The 17,764-nt window shown below is 55.7% G+C and overlaps 2 protein-coding genes across 31 annotated transcripts; one reads left to right on the forward strand and one right to left on the reverse strand.

Moving 5' to 3' along the window:
- The first annotated feature begins 1,268 nt into the window (after nucleotides 1-1,268).
- TMUB2 (transmembrane and ubiquitin like domain containing 2) lies at nucleotides 1,269-8,868 on the forward strand. Of its 11 annotated transcripts, XM_054456214.1 has the most exons (5): nucleotides 1,269-1,567; nucleotides 3,693-3,847; nucleotides 4,062-4,263; nucleotides 6,172-6,738; nucleotides 7,653-8,868. In XM_054456214.1, the coding sequence occupies exons 1-5, from the start codon at nucleotides 1,548-1,550 to the stop codon at nucleotides 8,014-8,016; spliced, it is 1,308 nt and encodes a 435-aa protein (XP_054312189.1). In that variant the 5' UTR covers nucleotides 1,269-1,547; the 3' UTR covers nucleotides 8,017-8,868. The 11 variants fall into 11 exon arrangements, with proteins under 11 accessions (XP_054312189.1, XP_054312190.1, XP_063512801.1 ...); XM_054456215.2 differs by lacking the exon at nucleotides 1,269-1,567 and adding an exon at nucleotides 4,830-4,897 and having other exon boundaries at nucleotides 2,730-4,585; XM_063656731.1 differs by lacking the exon at nucleotides 1,269-1,567 and adding an exon at nucleotides 4,830-4,897 and having other exon boundaries at nucleotides 2,730-4,585; nucleotides 6,172-6,449.
- Nucleotides 8,869-8,940: 72 nt separating this feature from the next.
- Nucleotides 8,941-16,754, reverse strand: ATXN7L3 (ataxin 7 like 3). Of its 20 annotated transcripts, none has more exons than XM_054456233.2 (13): nucleotides 16,615-16,754; nucleotides 15,146-15,256; nucleotides 14,729-14,861; nucleotides 14,359-14,530; nucleotides 14,060-14,157; nucleotides 13,523-13,545; nucleotides 13,163-13,208; nucleotides 12,929-12,957; nucleotides 12,544-12,612; nucleotides 12,222-12,265; nucleotides 11,893-11,964; nucleotides 11,642-11,799; nucleotides 8,941-11,536 (listed from the first exon to the last, which is right to left on the reverse strand). In XM_054456233.2, the coding sequence occupies exons 2-13, from the start codon at nucleotides 15,194-15,196 to the stop codon at nucleotides 11,388-11,390; spliced, it is 1,044 nt and encodes a 347-aa protein (XP_054312208.1). In that variant the 5' UTR covers nucleotides 15,197-15,256; nucleotides 16,615-16,754; the 3' UTR covers nucleotides 8,941-11,387. The 20 variants fall into 20 exon arrangements, with proteins under 20 accessions (XP_054312208.1, XP_054312202.1, XP_054312204.1 ...); XM_054456227.2 differs by having other exon boundaries at nucleotides 12,929-13,014; XM_054456229.2 differs by having other exon boundaries at nucleotides 13,163-13,229.
- Nucleotides 16,755-17,764: the final 1,010 nt, after the last annotated feature.

The following is a 17,764-nucleotide window of genomic DNA, read 5'->3' on the forward strand; positions in this document are numbered from 1 at the left end:
CTGAGGTGGGCAGATCACCTGAGGCCACGAGTTCGAGACCAGCCTGGCCAACATGGTGAAACCCTGTCCCTACTAAAAATACAAAAATTAGCCAGGTGTGGTGGTGCACACATATAGTCCCAGCTATTCAGTAGGTTGAGGCAGGAGAATCGCTTGAACCTGGGAGGCAGAAGTTGCAGTGAGCTGAGATCTCCCACTGCACTCCAGCCTGGGTGACAGGGCAAAACTCTGTCTCCAAAAAAAAAAAAAAAAAAAAAATCAGGATACAAGGCCAGGTGTGCAAATCCTGTTGGTGGCCAAATCGCCTCTTTGGGGGCAATTTGGCCACTTCCTTAAACACTGTTCCCAGTTACACAAAAGGCAGGCTACATACAGGAATATTCCTCTCAGCGTTGCTTGCAACAACTCATGTTGGAGTGGTTAGACAAATCCATATTACCCATGGCAGGAAAGAACTAGGGAGGGATTCCAAGTGACCAGCATGTGTACTGCCTTGGGAAGATCTCCCAGAGTGGTTTTTATTGATTGATTGAAACAGGGTCTTTCTGTATGCCAGGCTGGAGTGCAGTGACGCAATCACAGCTCACTGTAGCCTTGACCTCCTAGGCTCCAATGATTCTCCCACCTCAGCCTCCCAAGTACCTGGGACTACAGGCACACACCACCAGTCCTGGCTAATGTTTAAATTTTTTGTAGAGACAGGGTCTCGCAATGTTGTCCATGCTGGTTTCAAACTCCTGGGCTCAAGTGATCCTCCCACCTCAGCCTCCCAAAGTGCTGGAATTACAGTCTAGAGCCACCATGCTCAGCTGAAGACAATTATTTTCCTTTACTTTTTTTTTTTATTTTGAGACGGAGTCTCACTCTGTCTCCCAGGTTGGAGCATAGTGGCGCGATGACAGCTCTCTGCAGTCTTGACCCTAGGGTCAAGCAATCCTCCCACCTCAGCCTCACTGCAGCCTTAACCTCCTAGGGCCAATCATCCCACTTCAGCCTCCTGAGTAGCTGTCACTACAGGCACACGCCACCATGCCCAGCTAATTAATTTTTTTTTAGAGACAGGGGTCTCACCATATTGCCCAGGCTGGTCTTGAACTCCTGGCTCAAGGGATCCTCCTGCCTCAGCCTCCCAAAGTGCTGGGATTACAAGTATGAGCCACTGTGCCCGGCTTTGTGAATGTACTTAATGCCACTGAATTGCAAACTTAAAAATAGTTAAAATGGTAAATTTTATGTTACGTATATGTATATATTTATCTTTAGAGATAGAAGTCTCCCTGTGTTGCCCAGGCTGGCCTTTAACTCCTGGGCTCAAGTGACACTGCTGAGTCAGCCTTCAGAGTAGCTGGGACTACAGATGCATGCCACCGTGCCTAGCTATGTTTATTTTACCACAATGAAAGGACTTACAAAAAAGAAGCTAGACACTGAAGAGAATACACAGTTGGATTCCATTTATAGCAAGTACAAAAACAGGAAAAACTAATGTATGGTGACAGACGTCAGAACAGTGACTACTCTTTGGAGGTTAATGGCTAGAAGAAGACATGAAGGGGGAGATTCTGGGGTAATTATTTCTTTCTTTCTTTCTTTTTTTTTTTTTTTTTCTGAGATGGAGTGAAGGGGTGGGTCGCCCCTCCAAACCTGTGGGTGTTTCTCGTTAGGTGGAACGAGAGACTTGGAAAAGAAAAAGACACAGAGACAAAGTATAGAGAAAGAAATAAGGGGACCCAGGGGACCGGCGTTCAGCATATGGAGGATCCCCCTGGCTTCTGAGTTCCCTTAGTATTTATTGATTATTTGTCGGTGTTTCTCAGAGAGGGGGATGTGTCATGGTCACAAGACAATAGTGGGGAGAGGGTCAGCAGACAAACACGTGAACAAAGGTCTTTGCATCATAGACAAGGTAAAGAATCAAGTGCTGTGCTTTAGATATGCATAGACATAAACATCTCAATGCTTTGTTAAGCAGTATTGCTGCCCGCATGTCTCACCTCCAGCCCTAAGGCGGTTTTTTCCCTATCTCAGTAGATGGAACGTACAATCAGGTTTTATACCGAGACATTCCATTGCCCAGGGACGGGCAGGAGACAGATGCCTTCCTCTTGTCTCAACTGCAAGAGGCATGCCTTCCTCTTATACTAATCCTCCTCAGCAGACCCTTTATGGGTGTCGGGCTGGGGGACGGTCAGGTCTTTCCCTTCCCACGAGGCCATATTTCAGACTATCACATGGGGAGAAACCTTGGACAATACCTGGCTTTCCTAGGCAGAGGTCCCTCTGGCCTTCCGCAGTTTTTGTCCCTGGGTACTTGAGATTAGGGAGTGGCGATGACTCTTAAGGAGCATGCTGCCTTCAAGCATTTGTTTAACAAAGCACATCTTGCACAACCCTTAATCCATTTAACCCTGAGTTTGACACAGCACATGTTTCAGAGAGCACGGGGTTGGGGGTAAGGTCACAGATTAACAGCATCTCAAGGCAGAAGAATTTTTCTTAGTACAGAACAAAATGGAGTCTCTTATGTCTACTTCTTTCTACACAGACATAATAACAATCTGATCTCTCTTGCTTTTCCCCACAATGGAGTCTCGCTCTGTCACCCCAGCTGGAGTGCAGTGGCTCCATCTCAGCTCACTGCAACCTCCGCCTCCCAGGTTCAAGCCATTCTCCTGCCTCAGCCTTCTGAGTAGCTAGGATTACAGGCATGCGCCACCACGCCTGGCTAATTTTTGTATTTTTAGTAGAGACGGGATTTCACCGTGTTACCCAGGCTGGTCTTGAACTCCTGACCTTGTGATCCACCTGCCTTGGCCTCCTAAAGTGCTGGGATTACAGGCGTGAGCCACCGCGCCAGGCCTAATTATCTATTTCTTGATCTAAGTGCTACTTCTGCCAGTGTTCAGTTGGTGCAAGCCACCGAGCTTTTTGCCTATGTTTGCCCCTGTCTGCATTATTTATCCTTTAATCAGTAGTTCTCCAAAACCCCAAACTCCAGCGCTTTTTTTTTTTTTTTTGGAGACAAGGCCTCGCTGTCGGGTGGAATGCAGTGGCTCAGATCATAGCTCACTGCAGCCTAGAACTCCTGGGCTCAAGCGATCCTCCCACCTCTGTCTCCCAAAGCGGTGGGATTACAAGAGTAAGCCACCCCGCCCGGCCACAGTAAGTTTTTAGAAAAAATTTTAATTGCGGCCGAGCGCGGTGGCTCACGCCTGTAATGCCAGCACTTTGGGAGGCCGAGACGGGGGCGGATCACCTGAGGTCGGGAGTTCGAGACCAGCCTGACCAACATGGAGAAACCCTGTCTCTACTAAAATACAAAATTAGCGGGGTGTGGTGGCGCATGCCTGTAATCCCAGCTACTTGGAAGGCTGAGGAAGGAGAATCGCTTGAACCCGGGGGACGGAGGTTGCAGTGAACGGAGATCGCGCCATTGCACTCCAGCCTGGGCAACAAGAGCGGAACTCCATCTCAAAAAAAAAAAAAAGAAAAAATTTTAATTGCAAAAATCTTGATAAGTTCTTAAAGCTGGACTTTTCCCCTTTTTTGTGTCCTAAGCCTGTGCTGAATCTGTGCCTTCTTTGAAATGCTTTCCCGCCTTCTTTCTCCGGGTCCCACCCTACCTGGGACCGCACTCTTCAAGCACTGGATGCTGACTAACTCGTCTCCTTATCTGTCTTCCCGATTGGCAGAGCTGAGTTCTTACTAATCCCCGCTAACCTGGAGTTAGGTGCGCGTTGCAAAGCAGTAACGAATCCAATCAGCCCAGGAGGCAGACAGCAAGGCCGGAAGAACAAGGTTGGAAAGGGAAACGTCGCACCGGCTCTGCCCAGCGGCGCCAGCCCGGGTATCCTTACACAGTCGCGAAGCCACGCCCCTTTCCCAAGTACCTCCCCGCTAACTCCTCCCCCCGGCCCCGCCTCTCATCCTGGATTGCCTAAGGCCCCGCCCACCAGGCGTGGCCCCGCTCTGGGAGGGCCGCAGTCCCGCCAACGATGACTCCGCCCCTCCTTCCGCTGAGAAACCTGTCCCTTTTATTTAAAGAATACCTTTTACGTCAGCCCGTCTACGTAGCTTTGCGTCATCGGTGCTCGGCGCGGAGGCGGGACTTCCTGTCCCTGGTATAACAGCTTCCGGGAGAATCCGGAAGAGACCGGACCCTGAACAGTATCGCAGATTGCCAGCCCTTTTCCCGACCCCTACGGAAAGACGAGTCCAGGGGCCGTCCTGGCGAGGTCAAAACATTTACTCTGGCCTTTTCAGGTGAGGACTTCCCCATCCAGGCACAGTGCCGGTCCAATCCCCCTTTAATTTCCCAGGACTCCCCGCGTCCTCAAGCCCCGCCCCCAGTTCCCCAGCCCCGCCCCGAAGTTTGAGGGGTGTGGACGGTTTGTGACCCCCTTAGCCGACCCTACTCCTCACTGGCCGGGACAGCTGGGCTTATCACGGAGGCTGGGGCCAGGCAGCCCTTCGGTTCGGGTGGGCCCATGGACCCCAGTCCAACGCCGCGGGAATAGGACCATCCAAACGCGGAACCTTCGCCTCAGAAAAAGGGTGCGGGACCCCTCCTCACCGTGCGGTCACGGTACGGACAGGGTAGATCACAGGCTGAGGGACAGAGCAAAGACCTCTGAGGCCGGACACCTGGGGTCCTCCCGGGCCCCTCCCCACGAGAGTTCCCTGTGTCTGTGCCAATCGTTTTCGTCTTTCTTCGCCGCAGTTTCTTTTTCTGTAAATCATGGTTAATGACATTAACCTTCTTACCATCAGGGGTTAGTTGTGGGTGTGATAAATAATTGCTATCATTATTAAGCAATTGCAATTTGCAGTGTGCCAGGCACTGTGCCAGGTATTTTGCTTCGATGATTTCACGTCATCTTCAAAACAACCTCATGAGGTAGGTACTGTTTTTAACCCCATTTTACTGATGAGAAAGCTGAGGCTCTGAGAAAGTTGTCTGAGGTGTTATAGCTAGTAAGACGCAAGACTGGGGTTATAATTAGTTGTTTTTCTAACTCCAGGGCCGGTATATTAAATAAGGATGTTGATGTGATCCATAGATAATTCTTTGAGCAACTACTGGGGCATTATATTGGACACTTCAGTACCAAGGGAAATACATATGATCCTTGTCTACCAGGAGTCTAATAGAAAGATGGACAGGTAGATAAGTATAATGAAGTTTTATAGGTGCTGTGAGAATAGTCATAATGATAATCACCAGACTGGATTTGCCCAGGGACAGCTGTGAAAGCAGCAGATTCTCCAAGGGAAATAGTAGGTACTCCAAGGAGCAAGCAGGGACCCTTCCTGCCTTTCTAAGAAACTGCAGCAGTAGAACCTTCACAGTGAAAGAAGAGAGACTGAGATATGGATTGTGAGAGCTGTTATGGAATATTTTTCAAATCACTTCCACTTGGGGAGTGGTCATTGCAGGAGTGGGCCCATGGTGACCCAGGAAGGTGGTGCTTCTGGTGTCTGTCCCACGTTGCTCCCCAGGGCTTGCTAGAAGTTTCAGAGGCGGCACATAATGTCTGCTGCATAGTGTCTGCTCGCGGCCCCTACAGAGTTATCGTTTGAGGCTTGTCTGACTCTGCTTTTGATGGTAGGTCAGTTTTCTTTGGCTCTTGACATCCGGCAGCCTGGGTCTGTGACCAGGAATGAAATAGGCTCAAATGAGACAATCTGGCAGGGATGGCTAAACAGTGCCTCCAAGGGGGCCCCGCAGTAAAATATTCCAGGCTTTTGGGTCTCTCTGAAGCCACTTTGGAGGCTGCTTAGGAGGCATATTTGCTTGACCAAGCGATAGAAATCCTAGAGAAACTCAGGCCTCAGCAAAGGTTTTTCCTTATTCACCAAAAAAACAACAGTAGCAGGAGCAGCAGCAAGGCTGTGGGCTTTTCCTGCTGATCCACACTCATTGGGAAGTTGGAGTGTGAGAGAGGAAGGTCACAGAACGTGAAAGCAAGAGTTTCACAATAGAGGCAAAGGGTAGGGTAGGTCTTTAGCTTTAGGTTGCGGTGCCAGAATTAGGAAGGTTTGTGCCCCATTCTACACAACACTGAACTCCTTTTTTTTTTTCAGGGCTGGGTCAGTTAGAACCTAAACAAACTAGAGACCTGGTTGCAACCCCTCAGGCTCTGCTGATGCTGTCCCCCTTTGTTCCTGCAGCGTGGACCCTGCCAGCAGCCAGGCCATGGAGTTCTCGGATGTCACCCTCATTGAGGGTGTGGGTAATGAGGTGATGGTGGTGGCAGGTGTGGTGGTGCTGATTCTAGCCTTGGTCCTAGCTTGGCTCTCTACCTACGTAGCAGACAGCGGTAGCAACCAGCTCCTGGGCGCTATTGTGTCAGCAGGCGACACATCCGTCCTCCACCTGGGGCATGTGGACCACGTGGTGGCAGGTCAAGGCAACCCTGAGCCAACTGAACTCCCCCATCCATCAGAGGGTAATGATGAGAAGGCTGAAGAGGCTGGTGAAGGTGGGGGAGACTCCACAGGGGAAGCTGGAGCTGGGGGTGGTATTGAGCCCAGCCTTGAGCATCTCCTTGACATCCAAGGCCTGCCCAAAAGACAAGCAGGTGCAGGCAGCAGCAGTCCAGAGGCCCCCCTGAGATCTGAGGATAGCACCTGCCTCCCTCCCAGCCCTGGCCTCATCACTGTGCGGCTCAAATTCCTCAATGATACCGAGGAGCTGGTTGTGGCTAGGCCAGAGGATACCGTGGGTGCCCTGAAGAGGTGAGTGGCCTGGGAAGTGGGAAGCTGCTTGTGCCATCCCCCAGCCCTTGGTTGCCTCTAAGGAGGCTGGTGCAGACATAAGAGCTGCAGCAAAGTGTAAGATCCAGCCCCTACCAAGGGCAGGTAGATACTTTCTTAGAAATACACTCTTCAGGCCGGGTGCAGTGATTCCTGGCACTTTGGGAGGCCGAGGCGGGTGCATCACGAGGTTAGGAGTTCGAGACCAGCCTGACCAACATGGTGAAACCCCATCTCTACTAAACATACAAAAATTAGCTGGGCGGGGTGGCGCACGCCTGCAATCCCAGCTACTCAGGAGGCTGAGGCAGGAGAATTGCTTGAACCCAGGAGGCGGAGGTTGCAGTGAGCCGAGATTGCGCCACTGCACTCTAGCCTGGGCGACAGAGTGAGACTCCAGCTAAAAAAACAAAACAAACAAATACACCCCTCATTAGTTAAGGATAAAGATGAGGGGGGCCTGTCACGGTGGCTCACGCCTGTAATCCCAGCACTTTGGGAGGCCGAGGCGGGCAGATCACAAGGTCAAGAGATTAAGACCATCCTGGCCAACATAGTGAAACCCTGTCTCTACTAAAAAAAAAAAAAAAAATACAAAAATTAGCTGGGCGTGGTGGCGCACTCCTGTAGTCCCAGCTACTCGGGAGGCTGAGGCAGGAGAATTGCTTGACCCCAGGAGGCAGAGGTTGCAGTGAGCCGAGATCGCGCCACTGCACTCCAGCCTGGCAACAGAGTGAGACTCCGTCTCAAAAAAAAAAAAAAAAAAAAGGATAAAGATGAGGGAAAAAAAATCCACCCTCCAGTTTTTCCCCACTCCCTTGCTTTGTTGGTCCAGGCCTGTTTGCCTTCTCATTCCTCACCCTCTATCTTTCCTTCTGTGTCTTTCATCCTTACAGCAAATACTTCCCTGGACAAGAAAGCCAGATGAAACTGATCTACCAGGGCCGCCTGCTACAGGACCCAGCCCGCACACTGCGTTCTCTGAACATTACCGACAACTGTGTGATTCACTGCCACCGCTCACCCCCAGGGTCAGCTGTTCCAGGCTCCTCAGCCTCCTTGGCCCCCTCGGCCACTGAGCCACCCAGCCTTGGTGTCAATGTGGGCAGCCTCATGGTGCCTGTCTTTGTGGTGCTGTTGGGTGTGGTCTGGTACTTCCGAATCAATTACCGCCAATTCTTCACAGCACCTGCCACTGTCTCCCTGGTGGGAGTCACTGTCTTCTTCAGCTTCCTAGTATTTGGGATGTATGGACGATAAGGACATAGGAAGAAAATGAAAGGCATGGTCTTCCTCCTTTATGGCCTCCCCCCTTTTCCTGGCCAGAGCTGGGCCCAAGGGCCTGGGAGGGAGGGGTGGAAAGGATGTGATGGAAATCTCCATAGGACACAGGAGGCAGGTACGAGGCCTCCCCTTCTCATCCACAGGAGTACAGATGTCCCTCCCGTGCAAGCACAACTCAGGTAGAAATGAGGATGTCATCTTCCTTCACTTTTAGGGTTCTCTGAAGGAGTTCAAAGCTGCTGGCCAAGCTCAGTGGGGAGCCTGGGCTCTGAGATTCCCTCCCACCTGTGGTTCTGGCTCTTCCCAGTGTCCTGCATGTCTGCCCCCAGCACCCAAGGCTGCCTGCCAGGGCAGCTCAGCATGGCCCCAGCACAACTCTGTAGGGAGCCTGGAGTATCCTTCCATTTCTCAGCCAAATACTCATCTTCTGAGACTGTAATCACACCAGCGGGAATGAAGATTGTGCCAGCCTTCTCTTACGGGCACCTAGCCGCCTTCACCTTCTCCCACTACCCCTTAGCAGGAATAGGGTGTCCTCCCTTCTTTCAAAGCACTTTGCTTGCATTTTATTTTATTTTTTTAAAAGTCCTTCATAGAGCGCAGTCAGGAAGGGGATGGGGCACCAAGCCAAGCCCCCAGCATTGGGAGCGGCCAGGCCACAGCTGCTGCTCCCGTAGGCCTCAGGCTGTAAGCAAGAGACAGCACTGGCCCTTGGCCAGCGTCCTCCAAGGACTGGGTATGGATCTCTGGGCCCTAGGTTCTTGCTTCTGGGGCTATTGGAGGGTCAGTGTCTGTGACTGAATAAAGTTCCATTTTGTGGTCCCGGAACCTCTTCCTGTGACGGAGAATGGCTTTGTGCTGCCCCCAGCAACATGGTAATGACGATAGGTAGGCCAGGGCTACCAACGGGAGATGCAGTTTATTTACACCAGCAGCCATGGGGGCAGAGGGAATACACAGCGTTTACAAAGTTAGCTACCTGTACAGAATGGATTACATATGCAAAAATAAAAATCTCAAGACCACAGGACAGCGTGAGCCCCACCCCCCTCCCCCAATGACCCCAGCATGCGGTAATGCCAGGCGGGTGGCCCCTGGGCATGCGGGGGGGAGTGATGCATGGAAGGAAAAGCCACCGGCCATGGAAATTAGTACAGAACCCCCCCACACACACTCAGACACAGGATACAGGGTGGACGACACCTAGCCGGGGTGGGAAGGATGGGAATTGAAACCCACACAGCCTGCTGTTAGAGGGAAGGGAGTGGGGAGCTCCTAGCCCCTGTTCAACTACATGGTAGGGGGGGGCACTCTCTCCCCAGAAGGAAAAGGGTTTGTTCCCTCAGGGTCCCTGCTGGACCAAGCCCATCTCTTACCCAGCCTGGGCAGGGGGCTCTGCCCTGAGGGCGGGCCAAGGAACAATGGGGAAGTTTATGTGGACAAACCAGTTCCCAAACTACTTCCCACTTCTCCCTCCTCCAACCAGAAGGGGGAAAAAGGGAGAGGCCACAGGGCAAAGAGTGTATTAGGGCCTGAACTGCAGCTGCCTCTCAGAAGGGAGAGTGGCCCACAGCCTTCCTCCCTTCACCTTCAGCCCCTTCCCCAGACTGCATCTGGAAGCAGCTAGAGGCCTGCTGAGATCCTCCTCTCCCTCCGGCCTCCTCTCGGAGGGCCAAGAATAGAGAAACCCAGGCCCCGGGATTTATTCTAACTCCTGCCAAAATCTGTTTGGCTTTTTAAAAAATAATCACAATTTGTGGGTTAAAAACCAATTTGCAACCAGGCATGAGCCACATTCAGAACCACCCCAGGGGGAGAGCGGAGTTCCAGACAGGGCATTGCAGCCCCATCTCTGTTGTTCCCGGTAACCCTCTAGGGTCCCTAACCCGATCAGTCCAACCAGTCCTGGGTACTAACTACCCAAATGTGGGATGGCTCCTCTTGGGAAGAGGGTAGGGGACATGTCCAGCAAGTGCCAGAGAACTTGGCTCAGGATCACCTCCACCCGTGTCAGTCAGCTCTGCTCCCAGCCCAGGTCGCGGTCCTCCAGCTTGGCTCCTGGGAGTGGTGGTGCCCGCATGGAGGGGGGATGGTACATCTCTTTAGGATGTAGACCAGGCAGGTGGGCACACTGGCATGACAGTCCCACAGAGGGGCAATGACACCCCTTCCCCTCCACTGACAACCCGGGGCACAGAGGCCACCCTCTCTTCCCACCCAACTCCTAGCAAAGGGGGAGAGGCACAAGATTAGGATTTTCCTCAGAGCCCCAAACCACAAGTACAGAATAAATAACTTAAAAGCGCTAAGGAAGGGAAACAGGGCAGGCTTTGGAGGCAGGAGCGCTGAGAGGAACTGAAGCCGGTCAAGGTGAAGGGGGTGGAAGCAGCAGCTGGGAACCTGGGCTGCCCCGGTAGGGCAGTGGGGCAGGGTGGGCAGGAGGAACACGGGGCCACCCCAGGAGGGTGAGGCTGGGTCCCTTCCTGGGGCAGGGAATGAGGTAAGAAAACATTTCAAATAAAGCAGCACCGTTCCCTCTCACCTTGGGGCCCCACTCCTCACCAGCCCTGGGTCAGGGAGGAGAGGCAGGGGGAGGAATTCGGACACTTCTCCCTCTTCCTACCCTCCCTTTCCCATTCCTTGAAGCTGTAGAGGCTGGAGGCCCTTTCCTGGCACCCAACAAAAGGACAGCTCCTGCTGCCAAGGAGGCCCATGGGGACTGAGGGGAAAGGGCTGCCCCTGTGAGGGGCAGGGAAGGTGGCGGCAGTTCTGGACGCCCACCTCAGCAGACAGCACTCTGTGCCTGCCTACCCCTGGGACTGGGGGCATTTGTTAGGATTCTGCACACAGACAGGACATGCCCAGCCTTGCCCCTCAGCTCCAAGCACCGGACCCATTCACATTGCTGAGGGCGGCCGAGGCAGGCCCCCTCCAGGCTCAGCTTCCAACCCACAGCCTCCCGGGTCGCCACATTGCCCCTCAGCAGGGCTTAGTCCAGTTCCTGGGGTGGGGGGCAGGCAGTGCCCTGGCACAGTGCCCAGGTCAGGCCCCTGGCCTAGCTGGACATCCAGTAACTCACAGAATAAATAGGAAAACTGCCTCCCCACCAAACTTATGTCCAAGGCATAATATGTCCAGGTCTGAGTCCTGCACGCCGAGGAGTCGTGCTCCATTGCAGAGGACTTTGACACCCCCCAGGGGCGCATAATCGGATCCTCTGCCTGCCTGGCCCACCAAGCTACCCAAGCCCCAACCCCCAGCAGCCGTCCATTTGCCAGGCTATGCCACCTGGGTGGGGGTCAGGAGAGAGGGGTCTGCTCAGCCAAAGGCTATCCCTTGCACCCAAGTCAGTTGATGTCATCATAGATGCTGGGCGTCGGGGGTGCCGGTGGCTTTGGCTTCTTCTTCTTGTTGGAACCTAGGCCGGAGGCAGTCCCTACCAGGCTCAGATGGGATTTCTTTTTCTTGGTTTTCCGTGACTCAGAGCTGTTGGTACCTGCAGAGAAAGAGACACAAGGGATGAGAGTAGGGTTGTGGCAGGAGAGGTGGCACCCCCATGGCTTTGGGCACAGAGCCCCTAGGGCCCAACTGCATCACGTACCTAGACCCCATCCCTGATTTTCACTCGTCTTGGAGGAGCCCGAATCAGAGGGTGAGAGGTCAGAGGAGCCGTCCCACTGAAGCCGGCTGATCAGGGCCTGGCTGTCAGTCATGTCAAAGCTGTCATTATCCAGGGAGCTCTCGACCTCTGGAAGGACGCTGAAAAGGGGATGAGCCAAAGAAGGGCTTTAGAGATAGTGATCATCACCCTAACTGGTCACAACCCCCCACCCTTCCTGTAGGGCCACTTACGCCGAGGGCCCGAGAAAATAAATCCGTACGGTTCGCCTCTGCTCATCTGTGTGCTGTGGGCAGCGCAGGGACCTGGTGGTGAGGTAAGGCAGGGAGGGATCTGAGGAACTCAGGTAAAGCCCCTCCCCTCGGCAAGGCAGGAGCCACGGGCACAGACAGGGAAGGGGTGAATGCAGATTCGTCCCCAGATTGTGGCCAAAGGCCTAATCATTACAGGAGGGAAGGGGAAGGGCAGGAGCCCCATTGCTCAAGTCCAGGGGTACTCCCGACCCATGCCCATGGTGAGTGCGCAGGAAGCACCTGGCCCCCTTTCTAGGTTCTGTGCTCACCTTGTGCACATCTTCTTGGTGTGTTCAGAAATCACCCCACATTGCTGGAAGAGGAATATAAGCTGAAAGGAGGGATGGAGGGAACCTACTCTAGATGCTAGATGTTTCCTTCTGTATAAATGCTAGATAGCACAAGCAGAGATGGCCCAAAGGTGTCCAGAGCAGACGGTCCCAGGACACTATGGGCCAGGAAACCTAATTCCAGAGAGAGAGAACGATACGGCCCTGACTGCTAGGTCACCAGCTTCCTCCCAGGCCTTGACCACTGCCTATGGCTCCAGTCCACTCCCAAGGGCCTTCTCCCTTGCCGGTCCCCCCTCACCGTGGTTAGCAGGCTGCGAAGCTCCTCCGGCCCCAGGGTCTCATAGCTGATCCCAGTTGAATTGTTATACTGCAGGAGAACCAGAGGTACAGGTTAGAGATGGGGCAGAGAAAAGAGAAGGGCAGGGGTGGAAGCGAGAATCAGTCCCTCTGGTCCCTTTCTAAGTGAGAGGCTTTAGAACGACCCTGCCGTTTTCCAAGTGATTTCTCTGATCCCGTCTGCCAACGGATAAGGGGTGGGACTCAGAAAGAACATAAATATGTAAGATCGAAATAGCTCATCAGTGCCTCTGGCTGTCAGCATTCTGATCCCTACTTGTCCGAATCCCCACCACCTCACAACCAGGACAATGAGAGCGAGCGTGTGAGGGATGGCCCATACTCACCTTAAAAGGATCCGAATTGCTAAGTTCCCCTGAAGAAGAAAAAAGAAGGGGAAGGGTGTTTGATGCAGAGGTACAGACAGAGAACCCTGAAAATAACCAGAGAGGAAGTGGGGGTGACAGAAGGATCACAGGCCCTCCCTCAATTCCCCTATCCCCGGGCCCCACCTCCACCCCCCAGCAATGAGTCCCAGAAGACACAGCTAGAAGCATTCCCATTTCTCTGGCTCCACTTACCATTTTTGTGTTTTAAAGACTTGGATCTTCGAGGGGAATTGGGGTTCTGGAATGGGAGATACCATAGCTTTGGGGAAAGGGTAACGATAAGGGGGAGCCGAGAACCCAGGGAAGGAAAAAAGATTTGACAAAGCAGCATCCTCAAATTCCTACTCTTCCTCCCCAGTAGGAGGCCTGTCTACCCATGTGCCCTCCCCCACCCCCCATCCCCACCCACACCCCACCCCCCGACCCACCACAGACACCCTCAAGCCCCCAATGACCTCAGCCTTGAGTCATGACACTCGAGGACTCCCTGCCCAAAGGGGAGGGTATCTGTCCTTTACCCATTATTTCCCCAATGCCTGCCCCAGCTCTCACCTTGTCTGACTTTCTCTTCTTGGCTGTGGGAAACAAAAGCATAAAGAGCAGGGTTTCCGTTAAGTTCTCAATCTAAAAGCATCTCAAGAAAACCATACAACAGGCTGGGCACAGTGGCTCACGCCTGTAATCCCAGCACTTTGGGAGGCTCGGGCGGGCGGATCACGAGGTCAGGAGATCGAGACCATCCTGGCCAATATGGTGACACCCCATCTCTACTAAAAATACAAAAATTAGCTGGGCTTGGTAGCACATGACTGTAATCCCAGCTACTCAGGAGGCTGACACAGGAGAATCGCTTGAACCTGGGAGACGAGATGGAGGTTGCAGTGAGCCGAGATCGCACCACTGCACCCCAGCCTGGGCCACAGAGCAGGATTCCGTCTCAAAAAAAAAAAAAAAAAGAAAGAAAAAGAAAATCGCACAACTACACTCTCTCTTCATCATTTAAGGCAACAACTTGTGACCACTGTATACCCAATTCCTGCTTCCCACCTTATCCCAATGCCCCCCAGGTTTCCCCAGATCCCCAAGCACCTTTCTTCTCCGAGCCATAGGACCAATCGTTGTCATTGATGTCATCATTATCCTCTTGGTCACTCTCAGACTTATTCATATTGTTGCTATTGGCAATCCTGCCAAGGGGAGGGAAGAGAAAGGGGCCAAGGGGAGGGAAAAGAAAGGGGTCAAGGCGGTCACCCCACTCTTCCCCCAACTTCAGAGGCAGGTGGAGCATCTGGGGCCAAGTAAAACCCACCCTCTGTACCCTCCCAATGCGCCCGGGGGACTACACCATGGCACAGGCTGCAGAGAACGGGCAGCTCTGGTTCCCTCACCGGCGGTTGGCGATTCGGCTGCTGTTCCGACCCATTCCCAGGCACTTCTCCAGATGGGGAGCAAAGCGGGAGGCGGCAATGCTGCGACTGCAATTGGGGCAAACACACTCCTTGCTCTTCCACTGGTTGAAAACCTGTCCAAAGATGTCCAACCCCGGCTGGTCCACGATCTCTGGGGACAGGAGAGGCTGGCGATTAGGGTGGGCAGGACCCTCTCCTCTTGTTCCCACCTGGGGTCCCATGGCCTCTTCAATCCCTCCCCCAGCTCACAGAAGCTCCAGGTGCTACATCTAGCACAGTTTCCAGAAAAGGAAACTCCAGGCAGTCCCAGGGAAGGGCTGGACTGCTGCTCCTTCACCCTGAAGCTCACCAAAATCCTTCATGCTATCAGGGTCCGTGTCGTCCAAGAAGAAGTAGCCACACTTGACAGCCCGGTGTACCTCAAAGCAGAATCCCAAACAAGAATCCTCGACCAGGTCCGCGTATATCTCCTGAGCGATGGCCTGGGCCCCAGGGGAGAACATCTACGGTCACAAGAGTCACAGCCCCCTGGACTCTCACCAACCAAATCTGCTGCCAACTGGCCCCAGCCAAAAATCATGCTTTGCCATTTTCCCCATCTTGACTTCGTGTTCTTTCTTCTTCCTGGATTCTTGGCCTTTTCAGCTGGCTATTCCCTTTAAGGAACAAGGCTGACTACCCAAATTCCTCTTGGTGTGGATGCCAGATACAGCGACGTAGAGACATCAAGAGAAAGAACTGGAGGCACACGTGGGGGAGCCCTCACCTCTAGTTTGCTGTTATCCAGGCCAGACAAAGACATTTCCTCCATTTTCATTTGTAAACTCTTGTGGAGACGGCGCTCTGACTGCTCATAGCACAGCGGGCGGCAACACGGCTGCACACACGGGGGTGGGGGTGTTGTTGTGAGTCCAAGGCACCTCTGAATGCGGCCACCTTCCCTCCCCACCTCGCTGCCCAGAGCTCAGTCCTGGCATCAGGGTCTCTCCCTCCCCAAGGCCCAGGGTCACTAAGTCTGGATGGTCCTTCAAGGCCTGAAACCTAAAGGGGGCCTAGTCTTTCCCAGGCCTGAGCTCAGGCGCTGGACTCCACTGCCAATCAGAGTCTGGGTCTATAGGAGGCAGCAGCTCACCCTAGGTCCCCAAAACTCAAACCCCTCTTTGATACCCATGGTGCAATGCAGCAGGGGGAGGAGAAGGAACTCCAAGGCCTCAAAGCAAACCCACAGGGTGTGGCAAAGAACTGCACAGACTCCTAAATACACCCCCCGCCTTCCCTAAAGACTCTCCTCAGAGTCACCTCTGCTTTCAGCCAGGATGTCCACTTGGGGGGGTACTGCTACCAGAAGTAGAAATGGCCCTAGGACCCTACAACCTTCACCCCACTCTGTCTTCCCTTGAAATCAGCCTGCCACTCCACGAGGGGAGCAGAGCCCACAGGAGCCTAGAGCTAAAGGACATTTCTAGCCACCATGAGCAGGAACGGCGGGGGGTGGGGGGGAGAGCCCGGTGGGGTGGCACGCCAGGAGCGGGCACTCCCCTTACCTGTTCTTCCTTTAGATAACCACCAGCCCTCCCTCAGGACCAGCCCGGAAGTCTCTCCAAGAGCCCCAAAGTCCAGGAACCCCCACCCAAGGATTCAGACACAGCACCCACAACCCAGGGCCCCTCGGAACGGTGGGTACGAGTTTCAGGAGCTGCCGGCCTAGAGTGGGGTGGGGACTGACGAATGAGCCGGGGGCACTGGGAAGGGTAGGAGGCCGGGCCTCGGCTCTTCCCCCGTCCCTGCGGCACTGCTGCTGCATCATACCGACTGGGGGGAGGAGAGCCGAGCCGCCGGGGCCGGCGCCGGGCCGGGACAGACCGACCCCCAGAGAGTGGGACGCGTCCCAGCCCCTCTCCTTCCCCGCCCGCCAGCAGCCCCGGCCGGCCGGGGAGAGGAGTCCGGGAGGGTGTCTCTATTGTCCCGGGGGCTGGGGCCTGGCTCCCTAACAAAGGCCCCGCGCCCCCTCCCCGGCCGGCCCTGCCCCGCCCAAGGGGGACCCAGACGGGGGAGAGCCGGGGGCCCCGGCCCGGCCGGGAAGCTGGGGGAAGCCGGGCGTTTCCGCGTCGGCCCGGGGGGAGGGGAAGGGGCGCTGACCCAGACCTGGGGGGAGGGGGCCCAAGCCCCGCCTTGGGCCCCGCCCCCCGCCCCCCACAGGCCCCTCCCCCGTCCCCGTCTCCGTCCCGTACTCACCCCGCCCGGGGGGCCGCGCCGGGGCCCGGCGGCCTCTCAGGGCCGCGTCCTCCGGCGGCGGCGGCGGCGGCGGCTGCTCCGGAGCCCCATGTCCGTCGGTCCGTCCTCGCCTCTCCCCGGGGCCCAGGGCCCGGGGCCGGGGGGTCGGGCCGCCCCCCCGCCTCGCCGCCTCACCGGGCGGCCATGGCCTCTTCCCCTCCCTTCTTGTCCCGTCGCCGCCTCCTCCTCCTCACCTCACCCCGCCCGCGCGCAGTCCGCGCGCCGTCCGCGCGCCCCTCCCCCCGCCCCCCACTCCAGCCCGCCTCTCCCGGGCGGGGGGTGCGGCGCGAGCCCGGAGCGCGCGCGCGCGTGTGCCGCGACGGGAGGATGGATGGATGGAGCGAGCGAGAACGCGAGCGTGCGCGCGCGCACCCCTCTCTCCCTCCCTCTGCGCGGGCGCGAGGCCAAGCGCGAGCGCGCTCCAACCTCCTCCTCTTCCTCCTCCCGCCCCTCCCCAACACCCCGCCCTCCCCCTCCCTTCCTCTTCCTTCTTTCGCTTTCGCGCGCCCAGCGACTGCTCGCGCCTGCTAGAAGGGCCCGAGCGCGTGCATCTGCCCCGCGGCCGCAGCTCGGCAGCATTTGCTCCAGGGGGCGGGGACCGGGAGGGGAGGAGGGGCGCCACGCCGCCGTCCAAAGTACCGGCGGACGGGAACGGGGGCGGAGAGATGGGCGGGGCCTTCGCGGACCTCCCCGACCAATCGCCGGGAGGCCTCGGCCCGGGAGGCCCAATAAGATGGGGGTGGGTGGGGCGGCGTTCAAGGTGAGGTGCGCGGTGCGCTGGGGGCGGAGACGTTGTGCCGTCCCGGCCGGCTCGGGGGCGGGGGCAGCGGGTGGCGTCGAAAGAGAGCGCCGGCTGCCAGCCGAGCCTGGGACGCCTTCCGGCCCAGGCTCCCCCGCCCTTCCCTCGGGGCTCCCCGCTCTCTTTCCCCCCCCCACCCCCCTCTCCCCCCTTTACCCCGAGGCGTGCAGCCACTTCTGTGAAGAGGCCAGACTTGAAGTGGGGCGCAGTTAGGACCTCGGGGCGGAAAGCCCGTGGAGCCGAAGGGGCTCGCCCGCGCCTCAGTTTTCCCGGTTTCTGGGCGGGTCTCAGCCCACTCCAGGCCTGCGAACC

This window comes from Pongo pygmaeus, chromosome 19, assembly GCF_028885625.2.
Source record: "Pongo pygmaeus isolate AG05252 chromosome 19, NHGRI_mPonPyg2-v2.0_pri, whole genome shotgun sequence".
In the NCBI taxonomy this organism is placed as follows: Eukaryota; Metazoa; Chordata; class Mammalia; order Primates; family Hominidae; genus Pongo; species Pongo pygmaeus.